A 23,864-nucleotide genomic window follows, 5' to 3' on the forward strand; every position below is an offset into this window, starting at 1 on the left:
ATGGCCACTACCTTTTTCAGCAGTTGGCATATCTAATTTTTGGTGTCGGTAGCTTACTAAGTACCGGTCACTCTGAGGTCATAAAACTCCGTCACGTAGTCTGTTCTGCCCCATTCCCCTTGTGCGGACATTTGCGGTTGCACGTTGGGAAAATGCCAATGGTTATCAAATCTGGCTCCTTATAATTTGGACAGTGATGCGCAATGATGCCCCGGTCAAGCTCCGCCATTTTAACAAGGCGCAAACAACTGTTTCGGTTGGAGGGTTGTAACAGCCTGCAGGACGCCGCAAGCCATCTTCAACATCACCACATAGTAAAAAGACATCGCTACCACCCTTCCCCCACCCTCCCACTTTGTCGCTTGAACCGAACTTTCAAGGATGCAATGATCTCTCTGGTTTATCTTGAAAACGTTCCTTCTACAGTATCTGCAGTGTAGAGGTTAAGTTTGGCTTCTAGAGTAAAGACACGTTGTCCGGTACTCTGAAATCACTACTCGTTTAGTAATTTACTAGCAAATTCTTATTTCCCTTTAAATGTCAGTATTTTACTTCTGGTTTTCTGCAGTGAAGTTTTAGCTCCAACCATCTTTCGTGAATGCTGTTATCGGCATTGTGAAAGCGCATGGTTTTTATACATAAATATTTTAATGACTACTTTTTTGTGTCTTGTAATTTATGTCAACCTTCTCAGTTTGTCAATTAATCAGTTTAGAACCCGTTGCAAGTAGGGACGTCTTCAGCTGTCATATGCGGTCAGGATTAAGACCAGAAATTTTATGTAATTAATTTTCCCACTGACAGCGCACAAAGTGGAGATCCTCTCTTCCCCTCATTTAAACGGACTGGCTCCCTATGAAGCAAACAGTTGCAAAATTAATCAGTCCTCTGACCAGATTCTTCTTTATCATGGTGGTACCGACACGACCAATGAAAGAAAAAGTAGGCTCCAATGTGAAATACTACTACAGAATATCATAAGAAAATACCAGCATTTTTACGGTAACACGCATGTGAAAACGATATGTACAAAAATAAATGAGCGCGAGATTACAAAAAAAAAGAAAGTCGCTTAGTACTGGAAAGGGCAGTGGAACTAATGAGATACCCGTCAGACTGTATGATGGTACGAATATACTGCAAATACGGAGGAGGACTGACGTGTAATCTGAGATGAGGAAATCATTTCCCAATCTCTGGAGAGAAAGTTATTAGCGAAAATGAGGAAAAAATCTTTAATTTACAGTTGACCGGCTAATGATGATAAAAATCCAAGTAGTCACGTTTTTCTAACACTTTTAATTTTCTGTAATATGCGCTACATACAAAGCAGTTGTTCAAAGTAGCGTCATCCAACTTCTGTGCAGCCGTAACAAAAAATCCTGTCGTATCCGTCTGAACATATCATGCAATATTCGATGGATGTCGCGAATTACTGGTAGCAGTTTCTCGCCTGGTGTTCCGCACACGCAACTTTTCGTATGACCCGACAAGTAGAAATTAAGATGAGTCAGATCCCGAAACGAACTAAGAACGAATAAACCATCCAGATATTCGGGCTAAGTGCTTGAAGGAAGCTACGTAAACGGCACCGGCCTCATTTTTACTGACACTGCAGTCCGTGTTGTGGTCGCAGTTGGATCTTAACGCACATAGGCGTCCACAAATGAAGACAATAAGGGGCACATGGCACGCCCCCGACCATCCCCAGGAATGTGTAGTATTTTTATTCGTTACAGAATCTTCATATACTTTCAGAAGTGATTTCCCCCTCCCGGATAAATTTCTGCAGACCCTATGGTAACGCACCGGAACAGAACGCGAATTTTGTAAATTCTGCTGACGTTTTTCTTTAGTATCACAACAAAGTGTACGTCTAGGCTTCAGATCTTGATCAGGCACTGCTCACTGAACCGGATAGCTACTGTGTCTCGGATATTCAGGCTCAGGCAGACTATTAAGTGACGAGTGCTATTGACCGAGGATCTCAAATTGGTTCCATATTTCTAGATTTCCTACAGGCTTTTCATACAGTCCCTCACAAGTGGCACAGTTCGTAGTAATTGACGGAAAGTCATGGAGTAAAACACAAGAAATATTTGGCGTTCTCTGAGGAACTGTTATAGCCCCTCTGCTGTTCCTAATCTACACTCCTGGAAATGGAAAAAAGAACACATTGACACCGGTGTGTCAGACCCACCATACTTGCTCCGGACACTGCGAGAGGGCTGTACAAGCAATGATCACACGCACGGCACAGCGGACACACCAGGAACCGCGGTGTTGGCCGTCGAATGGCGCTAGCTGCGCAGCATTTGTGCACCGCCGCCGTCAGTGTCAGCCAGTTTGCCGTGGCATACGGAGCTCCATCGCAGTCTTTAACACTGGTAGCATGCCGCGACAGCGTGGACGTGAACCGTATGTGCAGTTGACGGACTTTGAGCGAGGGCGTATAGTGGGCATGCGGGAGGCCGGGTGGACGTACCGCCGAATTGCTCAACACGTGGGGCGTGAGGTCTCCACAGTACATCGATGTTGTCGCCAGTGGTCGGCGGAAGGTGCACGTGCCCGTCGACCTGGGACCGGACCGCAGCGACGCACGGATGCACGCCAAGACCGTAGGATCCTACGCAGTGCCGTAGGGGACCGCACCGCCACTTCCCAGCAAATTAGGGACACTGTTGCTCCTGGGGTATTGGCGAGGACCATTCGCAACCGTCTCCATGAAGCTGGGCTACGGTGCCGCACACCGTTAGGCCGTCTTCCGCTCACGCCCCAACATCGTGCAGCCCGCCTCCAGTGGTGTCGCGACAGGCGTGAATGGAGGGACGAATGGAGACGTGTCGTCTTCAGCGATGAGAGTCGCTTCTGCCTTGGTGCCAATGATGGTCGTATGCGTGTTTGGCGCCGTGCAGGTGAGCGCCACAATCAGGACTGCATACGACCGAGGCACACAGGGCCAACACCCGGCATCATGGTGTGGGGAGCGATCTCCTACACTGGCCGTACACCACTGGTGATCGTCGAGGGGACACTGAATAGTGCACGGTACATCCAAACCGTCATCGAACCCATCGTTCTACCATTCCTAGACCGGCAAGGGAACTTGCTGTTCCAACAGGACAATGCACGTCCGCATGTATCCCGTGCCACCCAACGTGCTCTAGAAGGTGTAAGTCAACTACCCTGGCCAGCAAGATCTCCGGATCTGTCCCCCATTGAGCATGTTTGGGACTGGATGAAGCGTCTTCTCACGCGGTCTGCACGACCAGCACGAACGCTGGTCCAACTGAGGCGCCAGGTGGAAATGGCATGGCAAGCCGTTCCACAGGACTACATCCAGCATCTCTACGATCGTCTCCATGGGAGAATAGCAGCCTGCATTGCTGCGAAAGGTGGATATACACTGTACTAGTGCCGACATTGTGCATGCTCTGTTGCCTGTGTCTATGTGCCTGTGGTTCTGTCAGTGTGATCATGTGATGTATCTGACCCCAGGAATGTGTCAATAAAGTTTCCCATTCCTGGGACAATGAATTCACGGTGTTCTTATTTCAATTTCCGGGAGTGTATATAAATGATTTAGGAGACAATATGAGCAGCCATATTAGGTGGTCGTCAGATGATGCTGCCATTTACCGTCTAGTAAAGTCACCAGAGGATCAAAACCAATTAGAAAATCATTTAGGCTATGTATGTGTATGATACGAAAAGTGACAATTGGCCCTGAATAATGAAAAGTGTGAGTGCTAAAAGAAATCTGCTAAATTTCAGTTACACTATAAATCACAAAAATCTAAAGCTTGCCAATTCAGCTAAATACTTTGGAGTTACAATTACGAATAACTTAAATTGGAACAATCACACAGATAATGTTGCAACAGAACACTTAGAAGATGTAATAAGTCTACTAAAAGGGCTGCCTACAGTACGCTTGTCCGCCCTCTGCTAGAGTACTGCTGCGCGATATAGGTTCCTTACCAGATAGGATTGATGGAGGTCGTCCGAAAAGATCAAACAAGGTCAGCTCGTTTTCTATTATTGCGAAATAGGGAAGTGAGTTTAACGGATATGATCGCGAGTTAGGTTGTCAGTTATTAAAACAAAGGCGATCTGCGTTGCAACGAGATCTTTTCAAGACTTTTGTCTCCTAAGTTCTCCTCGAAAGTGAAATTATTTTGTCGAAATCTGTCTACATAGGGAGAAATGATCATTCTACTAAAATAAGAGAAATCACAGCTTGCACGGAAAGATTTGAGCATTTTTCCCAGGCGCTGGTCGAGGATGGAAAGGTGGAGAAAGAGAGTGAAAGTGGTTCGATGAACGCTCTGCCGGCCACTTAATTGTGGGTTGCAGAGTGGTCACAATGAACTCTCTGCCAGGTGCTTATGTGTGGGTTGCAGACTGGTCACAATGAACTCTCTGCCAGGTACTTATGTGTGAGTTGCAGAGTGGTCACAATGAACTCTCTGCCAGGCACTTACGTGTGAGTTGTAGAGTGGTCGCAATGAAAGCTCTGCGAGGCACTTACGTGAGAGTTGCAAAGTGGTCACAATGAACGCTATGCCAGGCACTTATGTGTGAGTTGCAGACTGGTCACAACGAACTCTCTGCCAGGCACTTTCGTGTGAGTTGCAGAGTGGCCACAATGAACTCACTGCCAGGCACTTACATGTGAATTGTAGAGTGGTCACAATGAACGCTCCGCCAGGCACTTATGTGTGAGTTGCAGAGTGGTCGCAATGAACGCTCTGCCAGGCACGTGTGAGTTGTAGAGTGGTCACAATGAACGTTCCGCCAGGCACTTACGTGTGAGTTGCAGAGTGGTCACAAAGAATGGTCCGCCAGGCAAGTGTGAGTTGTAGAGTGGTCAGAATGAAAGCTCTGCGAGGCACTTACGTGTGAGTTGCGGAGTGGTCACAATGAACGGTCTGCCAGGCAAGTGTGAGTTGCAGAGTGCTCAGAATGAAAGCTCTGCGAGGCAGTTACGTGTGAGTTGCAGAGTGGTCACAATGAACGCTCTGCCAGGCACTTACGTGTGAGTTGCAGAGTGGTCACAATGAACTCTTTGTCAGACATTTACGTGTGAGTTGCAGAGTGGTCACAATGGAAGGTCCGCCAGGCAAGTGTGAGTTGTAGAGTGGTCAGAATGAAAGCTCTGCTAGGCACTTACCTGTGAGTTGCAGAGTGGTCACAATAAACGCTCTGCGAGGTATTTATGTGTGAGTTGTAGAGTGGTCACAATGAACGGTCCGCCAGGCGAGTGTGAGTTGTAGAGTGGTCACAATGAATGGTCCGCCAGGCACTCATGTGTGAGTTGTAGAGTGGTCACAAAGAATGGTCCGCCAGGCAAGTGTGAGTTGTAGAGTGGTCAGAATGAAAGCTCTGCGAGGCACTTATGCGTGAGTTGCGGAGTGGTCACAATGAACGGTCTGCCAGGCAAGTGTGAGTTGCAGAGTGCTCAGAATGAAAGCTCTGCGAGGCACTTACGTGTGAGTTGCAGAGTGGTCACAATGAACGCTCTGCCAGGCACTTACGTGTGAGTTGCAGAGTGGTCACAATGAACTCTTTGTCAGACATTTACGTGTGAGTTGCAGAGTGGTCACAATGGAAGGTCCGCCAGGCAAGTGTGAGTTGTAGAGTGGTCAGAATGAAAGCTCTGCGAGGCACTTATGCGTGAGTTGCGGAGTGGTCACAATGAACGGTCTGCCAGGCAAGTGTGAGTTGCAGAGTGCTCAGAATGAAAGCTCTGCGAGGCACTTACGTGTGAGTTGCAGAGTGGTCACAATGAACGCTCTGCCAGGCACTTACGTGTGAGTTGCAGAGTGGTCACAATGAACTCTTTGTCAGACATTTACGTGTGAGTTCAGAGCGGTCACGTGGAAGCAGATGTAGATTGCAGGGTGACTGAACTGTCAACCTCCCACATATGAGTCCAGCGCCTTAGCACTGTACAACTTCGCTCAGTACATATACAAGCCATCCATGGAGCATGATCTCCACTTCTAAGAACCTTCAAGTGAAACGTCGACACAGGTTTTCACGTGAAGAGTGACCTGGAACTCCATCGTAGTCGACCTATTTTTTACACGAAGAACAAGTGTCAAATCTCCTTCAATGCACATGCTCTATAGCTCGTGGTCTAGTTTCTAGCGGTTCTACCTCTAGATCACTGGGTCCCGGGCTCGATTACCGGCCGGGTTGGAGATTTTCTCTGCCCGGGGACTGGGCGTTTGCGTTGTCCTCATCATTTCATCATGATCCTCATCATTAGTGACAGTGGCTAGATTGGACTGTGAAACAAATTGGACTGTGAATAAATTGGGGCTTTGTACGGACGCTGATGACCGCGCAGTTGAGCGCCCCACAAACCAAACATCATCGTCATTGCACATGTTTTCTCCGTTTAAAGAACTTAGCCATTACTGTACTGTCCATTTTGCGAATTTCCACATCTTGAGGCACACCGTTTGTGTTGGCAGCACTGCCGCTGGCACCACCTCGTGGTTCCGGTCGTTCCAGCCGGTGGGCAGCCGCGGGGACCGCGGCCAGTCCACAGGCAGCTTCCTGGACGAGCGAACAGGCGTGCTATTCATGATGGAGGTGCTGAACCACCGCGTCACCTGCTGGAACTCCCGCTCCGGGCTCCCCATGGACGCAGAAACCATAGGTGTCGTCGCCGAGGACGACGGTACCTCATTCATCTATCCCAGTGACGTTAAGGTACTTCTACAATTACGCTTGAATTTATCCTCCAGAAATCACTCTACGGTACAGTTCCGCATAATCTCACAACAAAATATGTCACCTCCTCAAAAGCGCGCACTGCTCACATTCGATCGCTGTCTAAGACTTTGCACATATTTGGGCAGGGGCTAATGATGTTTGCCGACATGACAAAATACAAATGTGATTATTGTTGGAGTACCACATAGTCATGACTTGGCTAAATGGTCGTGTAAATCAAGAAATCCGCTCCACAAACAGAAAACAAGAAAAGTTGTGAAAGACTCCCACAATGCAAGCTTTATTGTTACATCTAACAAAAAAGAGCTATATACAGCACATTGACTACGGGTGAATGCAACTGGCAAAGAACTAAAGGCCACTGGGGTTCATGAGTCATTGAAATCGAACAAAAAAGTTTACAAAATATCTGTGGAACTGAAGCAGATAAAAGTCAGTCAAACCAGTGACAGGCACAACTCCCATAAGAAAAACGTCAGAATCTTTAAAAGCAAATAGTATATCTGTGATTTATACAATTACTCAATAAAAAACCATACTCAAGGGATCAACGCAAAAGTTAAAAGAAGTACCGAATGAAAATAATCCAGCAACAGTTATGACAGAAGAACACATCTTATAAGGAGACAGAACAAGTTGTAGAAAGAAGAACAAGAACACAAGTTCAGGCAGTGGGAATACCAACTGACTGTATATGGCAGTCAACTTGCAAAAACAAGCCACGACCAAAGGGCCAGGGTTGTTGGTGGGATCAGAGGTTGTTTCACAAGAGAAAGTGCTTAGCAAAGGGATTCAACAAACAGAAGAACAGGTATGTGAAATCATAACACGTATAGTCACAATACTGTAGGATTAAAGACATTAGCTGAGCCCAACACTTCAAATATAGAGACAAATAGCTCTGAGAGGAAAGCAGATAGACACAGACAACTCACTTTTCTACAAATTAACATATGTTGCATTAGAAATAATGTTTTTACAATTACAGCGTTTGTCTAACATTCAACACGTCGATATTATATGTGTATCAGAACACTGGTTAACCCAAATTCAAGTAAACATATTTGTTCCCAAGGGTATGTTGTGGTGCAAACATAATGTGTAGAAGACAGAGAAAAAATGATGAGGCTGGAATTTTTTTCAAATAAGGAGTAAAATTTTCCAAAATTCATTTATCTACATATTGCTCATAATGGTTGCAAACAGAACACAGCATGTGGTTCTCAATGGAGAGACGTCTACAGACGTTAAAGTGACCTCTGACGTGCCACAGGGGAGTGTTATGGGACCATTGCTTTTCACAATACATATAAATGACCTAGTAGATAGTGTCGGATGTTCCATGCAGCTTTTCGCGGATGATGCTGTAGTACACAGAGAAGTTGCAGCATTAGAAAATTGCAACGAAATGCAGGAAGATCTGCAGCGGATAGGCACTTGGTGCAGGGAGTGGCATCTGACCCTTAACATAGAGAAATGTAATGTATTGCGAATACATAGAAATAAGGATCCTTTATTGTATGATTATATGATAGCGGAACACACACTGGTAGCAGTTACTTCTGTAAAATATCTGGGAGATGCGTACGGATCGATTTGAAGTGGAATGATCATATAAAATTAACTGTTGGTAAGGCGGGTGCCAGGTTGAGATTCATTGGGAGAGTCCTTAGAAAATGTAGTCCATCAACAAAGGAGGTGGCTTACAAAACACTCGTTCGACCTATACTTGAGTATTGCTCATCAGTGTGGGATCCGTACCAAGTCGGGTTGACAGAGGAGATAGAGAAGATCCAAAGAAGAGCGGCGCGTTTCGTCACAGGGTTATTTGGTAAACGTGATAGCGTTACGGAGATGTTTAGCAAACGCAAGTGGCAGACTCTGCAAGAGAGGCGCTCCACATCGCGGTGTAGCTTGCTGTCCAGGTATCGAGAGGGTGCATTTCTGGATGAGGTATCGCATATATTGATTCCCCTTACTTATACCTCCCGAGGAGATCACGAATGTAAAACTAGAGAGATTCGAGCGCGCATGGTACAGGAAAGGGAGGTAATGACTGTGGAACGTAAAGTGCCCTCCGCCACACACCGTTGGGTGGCTTGCGGAGTATAAATGTAGATGTAGAATGGGATCGGTAGTTGTGTAAAACAGAAGAATGGAAATGTAGTTAGTGTGTATAGGTCCATAGATGGATATGTAATTTTTTTATTGAAAAATGTGTGTCAATAGTTATAAAAAGTCTTGGTGATTAAGTCGAGAATAGTTATCTGTGGTGATTTTAACGTAGAAATGGTAAACACAGGGGTACAAGTCACAAGGATACTTATCAATATGCTAAGATCATTGGACCAATGTTGAGTAAATAACTGTGCTATATGTAAGAATGCTTGCATAAGCGAAATTATGGTGAATTTACACAGGGAAGACACTACAGTCAGACTTGCAGGAGGAGGTCTGGCAGATGACGAGCCTTTACTCCTCACACTCTGTAAGAGACAACCAATTAAAATCGAAGAACCTAAATTGCTACTCATAAGAGGGCAAAAGGAAGAGTACATAACAGTTTACGTTGACAGACAGCAAATTGGGACTTTTTATATAATTGTCAACTGAGGGAAGGGGAGATGAAATGGCTTTTGATAACTTTTTTGAAGAAATATATAGATTTATGGTATTCTTCTTCACCAGTGACAAATGTTAGATATCCAAGTGCACCGAAAAGTAACAGGCTGCTGGTTTTGAACTCGAGGAAATCAGAGAAAACACGCTCATGCTGTACCCAGAGGACACAGCAGAGAGAAAACATTACGGCTCCTATATGAAAAGCAAAAAATTCTACAAAGGTAAGCTCCTTACTACAAAAAAGTGGCAGGAGAAAACTAAATTGAGAGGGCTCCTAGTAAATGAATATTAAAGAATTCTTTGAGATGCCTGAGGAGGATATTAGCATTTATAGTTTGTTGTATTATTTTGTGCTGTGATTATGTCTTGTATAATTATGTCCTCTGTACTCTATCCAGTTATTATGCACATGGTTTATACCATACTATACATACTATACATACTGTAACTTATTGAGACTAGCTCTTAGAAATTTGCCTGTAATGCTCTTTGTTAATGATACTAGGCGATCATCAGAACCTCAACTGCTAAAATATGTCAGGCGCTTGAGGCGTTGTGCGTGTTCCAGTCGGTTGTATGGAATTAGTACGTGAGATGGGTTAATATAAAAAAGCGATGGAATGGAAGCAAGGATTTATGATGTTCGGACAACCCTACGACCACACCGCTAATAACATTTTAAGATTTGTTGGTGCACTGGCACGGAAGGTCCAAAGTATCTGCAAGGAATGGTGTACAACTCACTGCCATGTGACGTGGAGTAAGACCAATGGCTGTAAAAAGCTCCTAATCTAAAGGTACTGGAAATTAGTGTCACTCCTTCTCATTGTCAATCTGTCCAAAACCAACCATGTGTTGCTGCTATCAGTGATTGGAAATCCACCTCCACCAGTCTTCGAGCTAACTTTGCGAAGAGAACTGCTTACATTGGACATCTAAAGTCGAATAACTTGCAGTAGCCAATTGCTCACATCTGCTCGTTTTCATTGGGTTAAACAATACAGAACCTGGACAGTAGCTTTCTGGAGGCGTGTAGCGTGGTCCGACGAGTTTGTTGCCTCTATCCAAATAACAAACTGCACAGATGGCCCAATGAAGCGTTTAATCTACAGCCTGCTGGGGGGCATGGTTCACTTTGGAGGTGTTTCTATGATGCTTTCCAGAGTGGGGAGAGTTCGTACCATGACTTTTGCCCATTTATTCTGGTTATAGTGAACACGAACCACAATGTTTATTTAAATATACTCGGTGACCAAGTGTTGTTTCTTCTTCTACATCTCCCTGATGAGACTCTGTGGACACTTCCGAGATGACAACAGCCATGTTCACAGACTGCACATAAACTTTTGTGGTTTGGCAAACACTTAAGGCATTATCTGCACCTCGAGTAGCCCACTAAATCATCCGATCTTACTCCCGCAGAGAAATCGTGTTTTGATTCAGTGGGTGAAATATACAAGGAGCGTTCAGTAACTAGTGCAACACATTTTTTCTGAAATCAGGTTGGTTTTATCCTGGCTTCCAATAGGCATTATTACCCACTCTTTTCGCTAGAAAATCCTATTTTTCAACATAGCCTCCGTTCAGTGTGACGGCCTTAAGCCACCTTACTGGGACGGGCCGTATGCCCACATGGTACCATCCTACTGTTCAATGCTTCATCAATAATCTCCCCATCATCCACGTACTGCTGCCCGTGGAGTACACCCTTCAGTGGTCCATACAGATGGAAGTTGGAAGGTGCCAGTATTGGGCTGTTGGGTGGGTGGGGTATAACGTTCCAATGAAGTTCTGTGAGCTCCTCTCGGGTGCGCAAACTTCTGTGAGACTTCGCGTTGTCATGGAGAATGAGAGCTTCATTTGCATTTTTGTGGCGACGAACATGCTGAAGTCGTTCCTTCCATTTCCTGAGACTAGCACGATACATTACAAGTTTGATCGTTGCACCATAAAGGATGGTATCAAACAGCATAACCCCTCAAGAGCCCCAGCGGACGGTCGCCATGGCTTCACCGGCCGAGGGTATAGCTTCGAATTTTTTCTTCGAAGGAGAGGTGACGTGACAACACTTCATGAATTCCAATTTTGTTTCCGGTGTGAAGTGATTAACCCATGTTTCATCATTTATGATGTTCGACGAAAAGCAATCACCATCATCCTCGTAATTGTTCAATCAATTTTGCGCAGATGGTCCTTCGATGCTCTTTATGGTTTTCCGTTAGGCGGCGAGAAACCCAGCAGGCGTACAGCTCTCAGTACCACAACTGGAAAATGAGTGCGTCAGAAGCGCAAACACAGACGTCCAGTTAAGAAACTAGGTGTTTGATTATGATCCGTCGAGCACTTCACGTGAGACTGTCCGCACGTTCCAAAATTGGAAAAGTCACAGCCGGCACGCAGGAGATCTGGCAGGTTTGCGCGACCTTGTTGCGATGATGACACACACCTTGCCCAATGGCTCATCGTGCTATTGTACACTGCAAGGTCTCCGTAGACCTCCTGAAAGCGTCTATGAATATCTGCGATGCTCTGGTTTTAATCCAAAAGAAACTCTATGACAGCTATCTGCTATCTGCGAAAAAATGTGTTGCATAACTTATTGAACGGCCCTCGTAACGATCGACATTCACGCAGTTTGGTACCTCTACGGGATATAAACGTCAGTGCTTAACTTCAGCTGGATATGGCATACTGAGAAAACTTGCGGTCCTTCTTACTTGCCGAATTTAGACCTTTATCAAGGTCAGAGATGGTGTTACACAGTAATAGAGGTACTTCTCCTGAGGATGACTAATTTTTTGTGTGTTGTACTTACTACGACCCGTTCTTTTCCATGCAGTTAAAAACATTTTAAACTTTTCCCTTCGCCGGCCGCGGTGGTCTAGCGGTTCTGGCGCTGCAGTCCGGAACCGCGGGACTGCTACGGTCGCAGGTTCGAATCCTGCCTCGGGCATGGGTGTGTGTGATGTCCTTAGGTTAGTTAGGTTTAAGTAGTTCTAAGTTCTAGGGGACTTGTGACCTAAGATGTTGAGTCCCATAGTGCTCAGAGCCATTTGAACCAACTTTTCCCTTCATTGAGAGGGCGGGCTGTTTGAGATTTAGATCGTAATTAAGCTCAGTTCATTTCATCCAAAACCCAGAGGGCACGGAGTGGAACAAAGGGTTTTCCAGTTCGTAGCATTTGGGAGAGGATTTCCAGTTCTAGAATTTGCTTGCACCAAATAACTTTCCCGAACATTTTCATGGGAACCGGGAGACTGGAACTCTTTTTAATTTGTTTCTAAGAAAATATGTCAGAGATAAAAATATGAATGCTTAGTGTATATCTCTTAAAGCATATAAAGGGGTAAAGTCAGTAACGTGTTCGACAAGTACAGTGGTGGATTTGTGCCTGATTCATGGACGGAGCTTGAATACGTTTGTGTGAATTTCAATTAGCATAATTTTACGTTCAATTTTATCATGTGACGAGTGTGTAGGAATGTTTCTAGATATCACTCCGAGAAAATTAACATTTTTAACAACATTTTGGATATACTAGCTGTCATTATTGAAATTTCTTCCGTGTTTTTGTGACGTACTTACATGAGCTAAATAAACGTCTGAGTACTCGTTTTGCCCTAAATAATACAGATTTAATGTTTAGAGAGTGTCGATATCATAAGACACATAGCAAGAGATTATGAATGAAAACACACACAACGCCGATGTAATATTCTACAATATTTACTACTTATTTAACAAACAGGTTTTCGACTGTTACCCCTTCATCAAGTACAAAGATAAATATGTGGTGCAGTGAACTTTTTGTAAGATTAAAGATTTTAAACAAGTGCATCAACAGAGTACGAGGGAACTGTTAATGTTAGATCTAGGAGTAAAACGAGAGGAATTATTTCACTGCAAATGCGACGTAAGATTATTCAACTAAGATAAAATACGTGACACTTCAACTAATGAACTACATAACAAATAACAATTGGTATTATGAGAAAATAAATTGAACATTAATTTTTGGTGACTTGTTTCAAGGATGTGGCTGAACAAAATAATCTTTTCTTTACGAAGCCCTAAATTAAAAACAGATAATATATACTAGTGAGCTGAAGCACGTAAGCGAAGCCGCTGCGATTATACAGTGACTTTTTTAAAGGATAAGAGAAATTATAGTGCTGAGATAAAGGAAACACTGGGGCACGTGATTAAGGGGGTAATTTACAACATGGCCTGGATGGGATTATGAGTAATATCTGCAGTTGGGCGGTGAGTAAGGGAACTATGTATAGTCATTCACTACTGACAATGAAGCAGATGGACATATGATTATTAATTTCCATTATATCAAGGTAGTTCATCTTCCTTCCATTATGAATGTGGCGTATACTTCATTCTGCACCTTCTAACTACGGCCTCGTTTATGCAGGTGGTCTGCAAAAATAAAGTCTCCTTTTCTAAGTTTCCAGCTTCTATGGTGTTCTTTCAAGAGGGTGCTTATTGCCCTGCCCTACTGGCCTGTACAGAATTTGACACAATTACAAGTGATTTTGTATATTCCACTCTTTTCCAAGGATGGAGCGCTGTCTTCATCATTGCGTAAAAAGTGTAGAGCACTTTTGTTCATATAAAATAATGTTTTAAATTTCCTGAATTTAAGCTTTCTGGCTAGATTCAGTGAGACTTTTCCTAAACATGGAATTGTGCACCATTCATTGCAACCATGAGGTGGTGGGTCGAGAACAGGGTAAAGAAGAGAGTGTACCTGTTGTTACTGCTTTTTGTGCATTATGGACTCCACTAAGGTAGGAGGGTAGGCATTTGTCTGGCTGAATTTAATTCCACTTGGAAGTTGTCTTTGATTATGGGGGGTTGATGTTAGGCGATGTATATTGAGGGAAAGACAGTATGTTTATGGATCACTATGTGTTGAGAATTCAAGGAATTACACTGTCTGTGGTGTCAGGTTTCGTATAAATCTTGAAAGTATGAATATGATCACCTATGTCTATGGTTAGTTTTAAATGATTTATGCATTTATCTCAAAAATCCATTACGAATTTTTTGCTGTGGTGTTTAGCATTTAGCTACTTGAGGAATTTTCGATGTTGTCTGGTATGACCATAAGCACAAAACATCAACATACCTAAACCAGTATACAACCTTGGAAGAGAGTAACTCATTTAGGCAAAGATGGGGAAGCAAATCGACCGCATCCTTGTAAAAAAAGAAATCTATCCCGAAATTCATCTGAACGATTCTAGGAAATCATGTGAAACTTTCACGTCTGGTCTACCACAATAGGTTATTCATTTTGCGACTCCAGGTACTCCCATCGACTTCAAAAATATTTCATCAAGTCATTTAGAAGCTTTGTAAGTTATCTTTTTCGTAGACAAATTGTACTTTCTCAGTATCTTAATAATAGTCTGAAATGTGCCAATTCCATTACCTGTGGATATATGTGGTCCTTCTATTTCATATGCTCAGGACTAGGTAATCCTCACTGACTGCTCAATTCCATTCACAAAGTCCATGGAACCGAGCCAGAAGCAGAAATGTTGTGCAGCTATGTCACGTCAGCACAGATAACTTCCTTAGATTTATGATCATCATGGACCTCTGCCGAATGTATCACTATGATTCCGAGACAGGAGAAATGCCAGCCGTGGAAATATGTGGATTCATCACCACCTAAAATGGCAAAGATCTAACCATCGTCGGAGAAGTTGATGCTGAGTGTTCTTTGGAACTGTCAAGCTGTGGTGCTAACAGATTATGCTTGTGAGAGGCTTTCAGTACAGGAGCATATCACTGAAATCTCCTGACGAGATTCCGGAAGACTGCCAAGACGAAGCATCGCAGGAAGCTGTCCAAGTGGGTCTTTCCGCTCCACAATAGTGCCTCAGCTAGTTCTCCGTAGTACACAGTCACGAACGTTGCTTCCCTTAGTTATCAAATTTCGTCTCACCCCAGCATTCTCCAGATAAATCACACAGTGATTACTTCCTTTTTCCTTGAAGTTTCAGGATTCCAGCCGTATGACATCGACGATATTTCGGCTGACAACCATTCAGCCATCTTCAGGGGAGTATTTGGCACTGGTGACCGCTAGATCACGTCACTGACTTCGTACCAATATTGATCCATCTATGACGCGCAGGAGCAGGCGAAATAGTGACACTACATGTGAGCTCTCTGTCGGAATGCAGGTTTGCACAGCTAAAATGCAGATGTCAACTAAATAAAATTAGCTGTCGCTAGACGTGTCACTAGTCATAAAATGTTTCCTTCATGCAGACATTAAAGAAATCACCGGCTCCCAAGACTTATCCAGTTGAAAGCCGACACCATTATTAAGAAGATATTCCGCCTACCTTATTTCCACCGATTCCTTAATAACTGAATTCCAAAAGAACCTAGTCGAGGCCGAACTTTCCGCGACAGAATAATCCATGGAATATTCTGTGGAGATACAATGCTCGGGAATGGCTGACTTACTGGACTGCGAAAGGCGAGTGTGGCGATGATGTTGAACACACCTCTGACGCATGTGCTCTATGTCTGACCAAAGTAGATTTTGTCACATTGGCGACGTATTCCATAGATTCCAGCCCTCCGCAATCCCAGATTGTCCTTTGCCGATCCGAGAAAAATCTTTTTAGGTGGTCAGAAGATTTCTTGTGCTTTCCTCGGTTCGGTTCGGCGAAGGACGATCTGTGATTCCGGATGGCTGGAATGTACAGAATACCTCGCCAGTGTAGCAAATCCTGCATTTGTCAGCCAACGAGCACAGTGTGTGAAAGGTGCGTTGAACATGATCGCCACGGTCACATCTCTGCTACTAGTGTAGTAGTTCTAGAAGAGACGAACTCAATGACATTTCACTTGTCAAACTCCGATTACTAGTTTCGAAATAAGTACAGTTTTATACACAGGATTTATGTTTTGAACATGAAAAGGGTTGCTATCTAATTGGAAGATCATGTTGGGTTACGGAACTTTTGCTTCAGGCAGATGGGGCGTTCCAGACTGGCGGAGCTGTGACAGTCTACTTACAACGTGGAATAGTGGGAAAAGGTTTAATTTCAAACTGACGCTTGTCTGTATGTAGTTGGACAAACACACCAGCCAAAATCAGGAATGGCCTGCACGGACACCAGTACATTTCTTTTTGGGGGCATATCTACTCTGAAGAGCCAAAGAAACTGGTACACCTGCCTAATATCTTGTAGGGCCCCCTTAAGCACGCAGACGTGTCGCAACACGATGTGGTATGGACTCGACTAATGTCTGCAGTAGTGCTGGAGGGAATTGACACCATGAATCCTGCAGGGCTGTCCATATATCCGTAGGAGCACGAGGGGATGGAGACATCTTCTGAACAGCATGTTGCAAGACATCCTAGATATTCTCAATAATATTCATGTCTTGGGAGTTTGGTGGCCAGTTAAAATTTTTAAAGTAAGAATCGTGGTCCTGGAGCCACTCTGCAGCAATTCTGGACTGTGGGGTGTTGCATTGTCCTGCTAAATTGCCCAAGTCCGCCGGAATGCACAATGGACTTGAATGGATGCAGGTGATCAGACATGATGCTTGCATACGTGTCACCTATCAGAGTCGTATCCAGACGTGTCAGGGGTCCTTTATACTCCAATTGCAAACGTCCCACACCTTTCCACACCTTTACAGAGACTCCAAAACTTGTTCAAATGACTCTGAGCACTATGGGACTTAACTTCTGAGGTCATCGGTCCCCTAGGACTTAGAACTACTTAAACCTAACTAACCTAAGGACATCACACACATCCATTCCCGAAGCAGGATTCGAACCTGCGACCATAGCGACAGAGCCTCCACCAGCTTGAGGATCCCCCTGCTGACATGCAGGGTCCGTGGATTCACGAGGTTGTCTCCATACCAGTAGATATCCATCCCCTCGATACAATTTGAAACGAGGCTCGTCCGACCAGTCATCAACAGCCCAATGTCGGTGTTGACAGGCCCAGGCGAGGCGTAAAGCTTTGTGTCGTGCAGTAGTCAATGGTACACAAGTGGGCCTTCGGCTCCGAAAACCCATATCGTTGATGTTTAGTTGAATGGTTCGCATGCTGACACTTGTTGATGGCCCAGCATTGAAATCTGCAGCAATTTGCGGAAGGATCGTTCTTCTGTCACCTTGAGCGATTCTCTTCAGTTGTCATTGGTACCATTGTTGCAGGATCTTTTTCCAGGCCCAGCGATGTCGGAGATTTGATGTTTTATCGGATTCCTGATATTCGTGGTACACTCGTGAAATGGTCGTATGGGGAAATCTCCACTTTATCGTTACCTCGGAGATTCTGTGTCCCATCGCTCAAGCGCCGACTATAACATCACTTTCTAACGGACTTAAATCTTGATAACCTGCCATTGTAGCAGCAGTAACCGATCTGACAACTGCTCCAGACACTTGTTGTCTTATATAGACGCTTCCGACCACAGCGCCGTATTCTGCCTGTTTACATATATCTGTATTTGAATGTGCATGCCTATATCAGTTTCTTTGGCGCTTCGGTGTTAATACTTCTGTTTATGTCACCCAGCCAACCAACCCAGATGACTTCAAACTTTGCATCGAGCACGCTTATCTTTCCGTTATACCAGCAACTTTATGTACAGAATACACCGAAAACTTTCAACATTTCGAGATTCCTGACTAAAATTGGCAGAACTGATTTGTGCACAGTTGCTTTATAAATGTCAGCTACTCGATAGAAAAAATAACGTTCTATTTCAAAAATTATAGCTTGTTGCTGTAACTCTCTGGAAATTGATACATACAGTAAAAGTGGATGTGCGTGATTTAGTAAAAGTGTGTGTGTGTGTGTGTGTGTGTGTGTGTGTGTGTGTGTGTGTGTGTGTGTGGTGTGTGTGTGTGTATGTGTGTGTGTGTGTGTGTGTGTTTGGGTACATACCTTCCCCATGTGCTCCTAAACCAGTGGACTGATTGCAACCAAACTTGGGACATATATTCATTGTCATACGCATTTACTTTACTGTCATGCAACACCCAACTATCAAAGGAGTGGGGGTGGGGAGGAAAAAGAAGCGTAGCCCACGGCGCCTGAATTTGCAGACTTTATTCACCCAGTGCTTGTGAGTGAGAGGACTTAGCTACTTCCTACAAACTTTACACATAATTTCAAACCTTTGCAAACTTTTTACTCGCTGACAACTGCCACAAAATGATGAAAGAAAAAAAGTTTATCGCTCTCTATTTTTCCTCTGTTAGTGCATGAAGTTATAATTTCAGTAAAAAAACTGCCATATCATGCATGGCGTTGAAATTTATTACTTCTTTGTTACCCACTCTACTCGCAACGAATTTCGTAGACAGTATCCACATCTGTCGCTGAATATACCTACAAAATTATATCAGTGTACGACATACGAGGGCTATTCGGAAAGTGAGGAACGATTGGTCGCGAAATAAAAACCACTGCGAAAATCTGACGAGGCTTTTCACAGACATTTTGGGCAGTGTCTCTAGTATGTCCGTTGATCGCATCAAGACGCTCTTTTCAGTTGCGAGCGCACTGTGAGCGAGTAAACGTGCCTAGAACAACAATGTCTCTCGCCAAGTGGGAGGACCCGCTGAGAGGCTTCGCCTTAATGAATGCAGCCCACCTAACACAACTGCCACGCACTTCCTTCTTCATGGCAATTCTCAGCCGCACTCTGCAGGGGCAGTGAAGACGCTCCTGCAGCATTTTCGGTGGAAAGTGTTCGATCACTCACAACACAGCCCTAATTGATCGTCCTGAGTATCATCTCTGTTCACATGAAACGCTGGATACGAAGAGAACACTTGGGAGCAGGCTACGCGCTATAGACCAGTGTAGAGAATCATCGGAAAGCACAGGCGGCTGCCTTCTATGACGATGGTGTTGGTAATTTTGTATAACGCTTCGACAAATGTCTAAGTCCGAGCGGCGACTATGTAGAGAAGTGCCAGGAAGGTGTAGCTAAAAGTACAAAGAAAACAGTTTTGATTTTCACTGTGGTTTCCATTTCGCGACTGATCGTTCCTTACTTTCCGAACAACCCTCGCATATTTCAGGAAATATGACGCCATAAACATTAAGCACATGGCTAGACGCTGTGTGGAACGGGCGAGGAGCCACAACTATAAATAAATACCTGGACAACGACAGCTTTCTCTGCTAGTAACTAAATAAACTACGTTCATAACGCTGCAGGAAGAGTAAATATTCATTTTACTTATTATTTTGTAAGTTACAGAGAAAGACACCGTACCTCAAACACTCCGTAATTTGTGAAATACAGGGTGTCCGAAAAGTCTTTCCCTGATCACATAAATTGATAACTCAGGCTAGAAGTAAGATACAAATATGAAACTGGTGTCTAATTGTTCACAAACTATCAAAGTTCTTTTCACACATCAGTAAACTTCCACATGAGCACCCTTGGTAGCACGTAGCACATATACGCGATATTCAATTTCCGTCCACACATTAGCCAACATCACTGGAGGGATCGATTCAACGACTGTGGTTATCCGTTGCCGCAGGGTTTCAAGATCTGGTAAACGTGTTCGGTAGACCTCGTCCTTGACGAAACCCCATAAAAAGAAGTCTAATGGGGTTATGTCAGGAGAGCGTGGAGACCAAACCGTTGGCCCATCACGACCAATCCATCGCCCAGGAAAGGCCATATCGAGATAGGCATGGACGTCCAGACCCCAATGAGGCGATGCACCGTCTTGCTGAAACAAGACATCGGGTTGATACCTAAGCAGCTGAGGAACAGCATACAGTTGAAACATGTCCAGATACACTGCAGATTTGATGGTAGCCTCAGCGAAGAACAATGGCCCGATAATTCGATCGTGCAATAGCACACACCAAACGTTCACCTTTGGATTGCCTCTGGTGCCCTCCATGACCTTGCCAGGGGGTTGTGAACCCCAAATGCGCACATTATGGCGATTCACTACTTCACTGACAAAAATGGTCGCTTCGTCGGAAAACGCAATTCATCTGAGATAACCATGATCGTCCTCAATACGTGATAGCATTTCGACTGCAAAGTCATATCGACGTGTACTGTCATTGGGCAACAAGTCCTGAACGATTTGCACTTTGTATGCACGAAACAATACACGTTTGTGTAAAATATCATGGAGAGACCTTTGTGGCATCTGATATTCACGTGAGGCCCTGCGCACCGATTTCTTCGGACTTCGCAGAAAAGACTGCCTTACAGCTTCCACCCTCTCTGCTGAGGTTCTTGGTGACCAGACCTCAGAAGGTCAGCAACCGATCCTGTGCTCTTGAACTTCTCATTCAAGGCTTTAATGCTCTTGACATCAGGTGGATTCCTTCCAAATGTTGTCTAGAAGTGCCTCTGCACTGTGGTTGGTGATCGTGTCTCATGGTACCACAGGACACACTGACCTCCTGCTTGGTTAACATGGCTTCTTGGGCACTGCGCCTCGTCCACTACTTACGTACTGCGAACCTAAAACAGAGAAAAATTATGTAATCAGAGAAAGACTTTTCGGACACCCCGTAGAAATACGTTGTATAAACTACACAATGTCTTGATGTGTCTGTTGCAAGGTGGATGCTTCTCGAAACGAGCTGTGGTTCCTGACGAATGTGTACCCGGTGCTGCTGCTGGGCCGTATCAACACGACGGAGTACAACTACCACGTTTTCACTGGCGCGGTAGACGATGTGGTGCGGGACACGCCCTGCGAGCCTGCGCGTGACGCCACGGGCAGCGGACACTGGCGGCGCTACCAGGCGGAAGCCGCGTCCCCCGTGTCTCCCAGCCTCGTCATGGAGGCGGCGGGGCCGCAGTAACACCAGCTGGCGACGACGCTGCTCCAACAGGTGGTCGCCAACTGCATCCACCTGTGTCCGCCAGCCTCGTCGTGGAGGCGACGCGACTCCAGTAACGACGGCAGGGGAGCTCCAACAGGTGTTCGGCAACGCTGTGTCTCCCAGACTCATCATGGAGCCTGTAGCATAGGCTCCCTCCAACTGTGCCCCAAAGGGTGGCCTGCAACACGTGGTCGGAGCCAGTGACGAAGAGTGCATACTAGAGGGTGATTTTTATTAACATTTAAATACACACAAAGCGACGTATATGGTCCTGAGAGAACTAATTTAATTACAGGCACATGGGGCTGCAAATTTCGGGAAAAACCACAAAAGTGGACGACAAATACTGAACATGTGAGTTCACCAAGTGACGTACCTCGCAGCAGCTGGTCTTATCGATCCTGCTCTCACTGGCAGGGGGCAGTGCTACACATCGCTCCGCTAGACTGCTCTGTTTTCGTAAATGTAAACCGATTCATCGTAGTCTTGTACCGCGAGCACTATCGTATCATCTAATAATGCAAGAACGAAAGCAGAGTAGACTAACGGAGTGATGAAATGCACAGCCCCTACCGATGAAGGAAGGATCGACAAGTCCAAGGGCTGCACGTGCGGCGGCATACGTCACATGGTAAATTTAAATGTCGTGTGACTAGGGCCTCTCAGCGGGTAGACCGTTTGCCGGGTGCAAGTCTCGATTTGTCGCCACTTCGGCGACTTGCACGTCGATGGGGATGAAATGATGATGATGAGGGCAACACAACACCCAGTCTCTGAGAGGCGAAAATCTCAGACCCAGGCGGGAATGGAACCCTGGCCCTTAGGATTCAAATTCTGTTGCGTTAACCACTCAGCTACCGGGGTGGACTACGTCACCTGGTGATATCTCTTGTTCAACACTTGTCATCAACTTTTGGGGTGTTTTCTGACGTTTGTGGCCCCATGTGTCTTAGCGTCATCTACATCGCTGCTGTGATTTTTAAGCGTTAATAACAATCACACTGTGTATAAACACATTTGACTGGACTGTCAGTCAGACACAATGACAAGCATGTAATGCTACAAACACACGGCAGACAAGCGTGTGAACGACTGATCAAGCCTCCTTACAGTGCCTTAAATCTGGTGTTTAGCCTGATCAGAGTTTACAAGGTTAAATCGATCCTTCTCTTTCTGCTGGACAGAACAATATTCATAAATTAAGAGAAAAAAATTTTCGTTCTTCTACAGTATTAGTCTGTGGTGGCCTCCTAAGCCAAAACCAATTAGCTAAATAAATAGATTCTATAGGACATCCACAGTGTTATGCTTTCCATTCATACTCTCTCCAGTGGTAAGTAACTGTTGAAACCATGTGTTTTTGGTTGTGCCCTTCTGATTGTAGATTGGCAGAAAGCTACTTAGCTATGAACGGCAGTGAGGAAATACAACTGTTGTGTTGACACAGGCTAGATATCAGAGACATTTTTGTGGTGATATGGATATTTGTTTGGTGATAAGGACATTTTTTGTGGTGATAAGTGTGTGAAGTGCTTACAAAATTATATAAACATATACTTATATGTATGTGTGGTGAAACTCAATGCATGAAAGATAACTGCTATACATAAAATCGTTCTCATTACTAATAGAAAGTATGTATTTCTATCTATCACAGTTCACAGACTTTTTAAAAAAGTATATGTTTTATATGATGACATTGAACTATCCCTTACATTTCTTCGATGTATCGTAGTTCAGATAATGATTTTACCGCTTAAAAAGAGTTCGTTTTTATAAACGTTGCACTTCTGCAAAATAAAATGTTGTTGTTGTTCTAGTCTTCAGTCCGAAGGCTGGTTTACTGCAGCTCTCTATGTTAGTCTTTGCTGTGCAATCCTCTCCGCCTCTGCATCATTACTGAAGCCAACGTATGTTTTAAGCTGTTTATGTTGGATTAGATTAGATTGTGTTCAGTTTGCGTTTAACAGACCCACATATAAGATGATTCTCGTGGGTGCGGAATATGTCAAAAAAGTATAACATAGAAAACATAAAACATTTGAATATAATACTCAAGACCCTGATCATTTTTCAGGAGAATGTCGAAATAGGCGAATATACTACAGAAAACTGGGACTGCTAATATTTACAGAATTAATACACTCTCAGAATGAAACATAGTTATGCACTTTTAATAAATTCATCATAAACAAAATATCTAATCTTGACTGTTGTCCAACTGACATCAAAACTGAAATCTAACAGACATTTTTACTTAAACTGGTCTAACAGTCACAGTTAAGACATTCATCTATAAAATAGAAGGACTTGCCTATGAAAAAGTCTTTCAAACTTTGTTTAAACTGTGCTTGATCTGAAACCAAGCTTTTAATGGTTGCTGGCAATTTATTGAAAATGTGTGTACCTGAATACTGGACCCCTTTTTCGACTAAGGTAAGTGCTTTTAGGTCTTTATATAGATTGTTCTTATCCTAATATTGATTCTGTGACTGGGCAATTGGTTGGAAATAGAGATATGTCACTTGCAACAAATTTTATTATAGAATAAGTATATTGAGAAGCAGTGGTTAGAACCCAAAGTTTCTTGAACAAGTTTCTACATGATGT

The 23,864-nt window shown here is 44.2% G+C and overlaps 1 protein-coding gene across 1 annotated transcript in view; it reads left to right on the top strand.

Moving 5' to 3' along the window:
• The window catches only part of LOC124544715 (L-dopachrome tautomerase yellow-f2-like), a 127,322-nt gene extending 104,212 nt beyond the window's left edge, over window positions 1–23,110 (top strand). The window contains exons 5-6 of the mRNA XM_047123361.1: window positions 6,483–6,723; window positions 20,988–23,110. Of these exons, the coding sequence (XP_046979317.1) occupies window positions 6,483–6,723; window positions 20,988–21,233 (487 nt within the window). The 3' untranslated portion in view covers window positions 21,234–23,110. The remainder of the gene's footprint in view (window positions 1–6,482; window positions 6,724–20,987) is intronic.
• The last annotated feature ends 754 nt before the right edge of the window (window positions 23,111–23,864 follow it).

This window comes from Schistocerca americana, chromosome 8 (assembly GCF_021461395.2).
Source record: "Schistocerca americana isolate TAMUIC-IGC-003095 chromosome 8, iqSchAmer2.1, whole genome shotgun sequence".
NCBI classification, from domain to species: domain Eukaryota; kingdom Metazoa; phylum Arthropoda; class Insecta; order Orthoptera; family Acrididae; genus Schistocerca; species Schistocerca americana.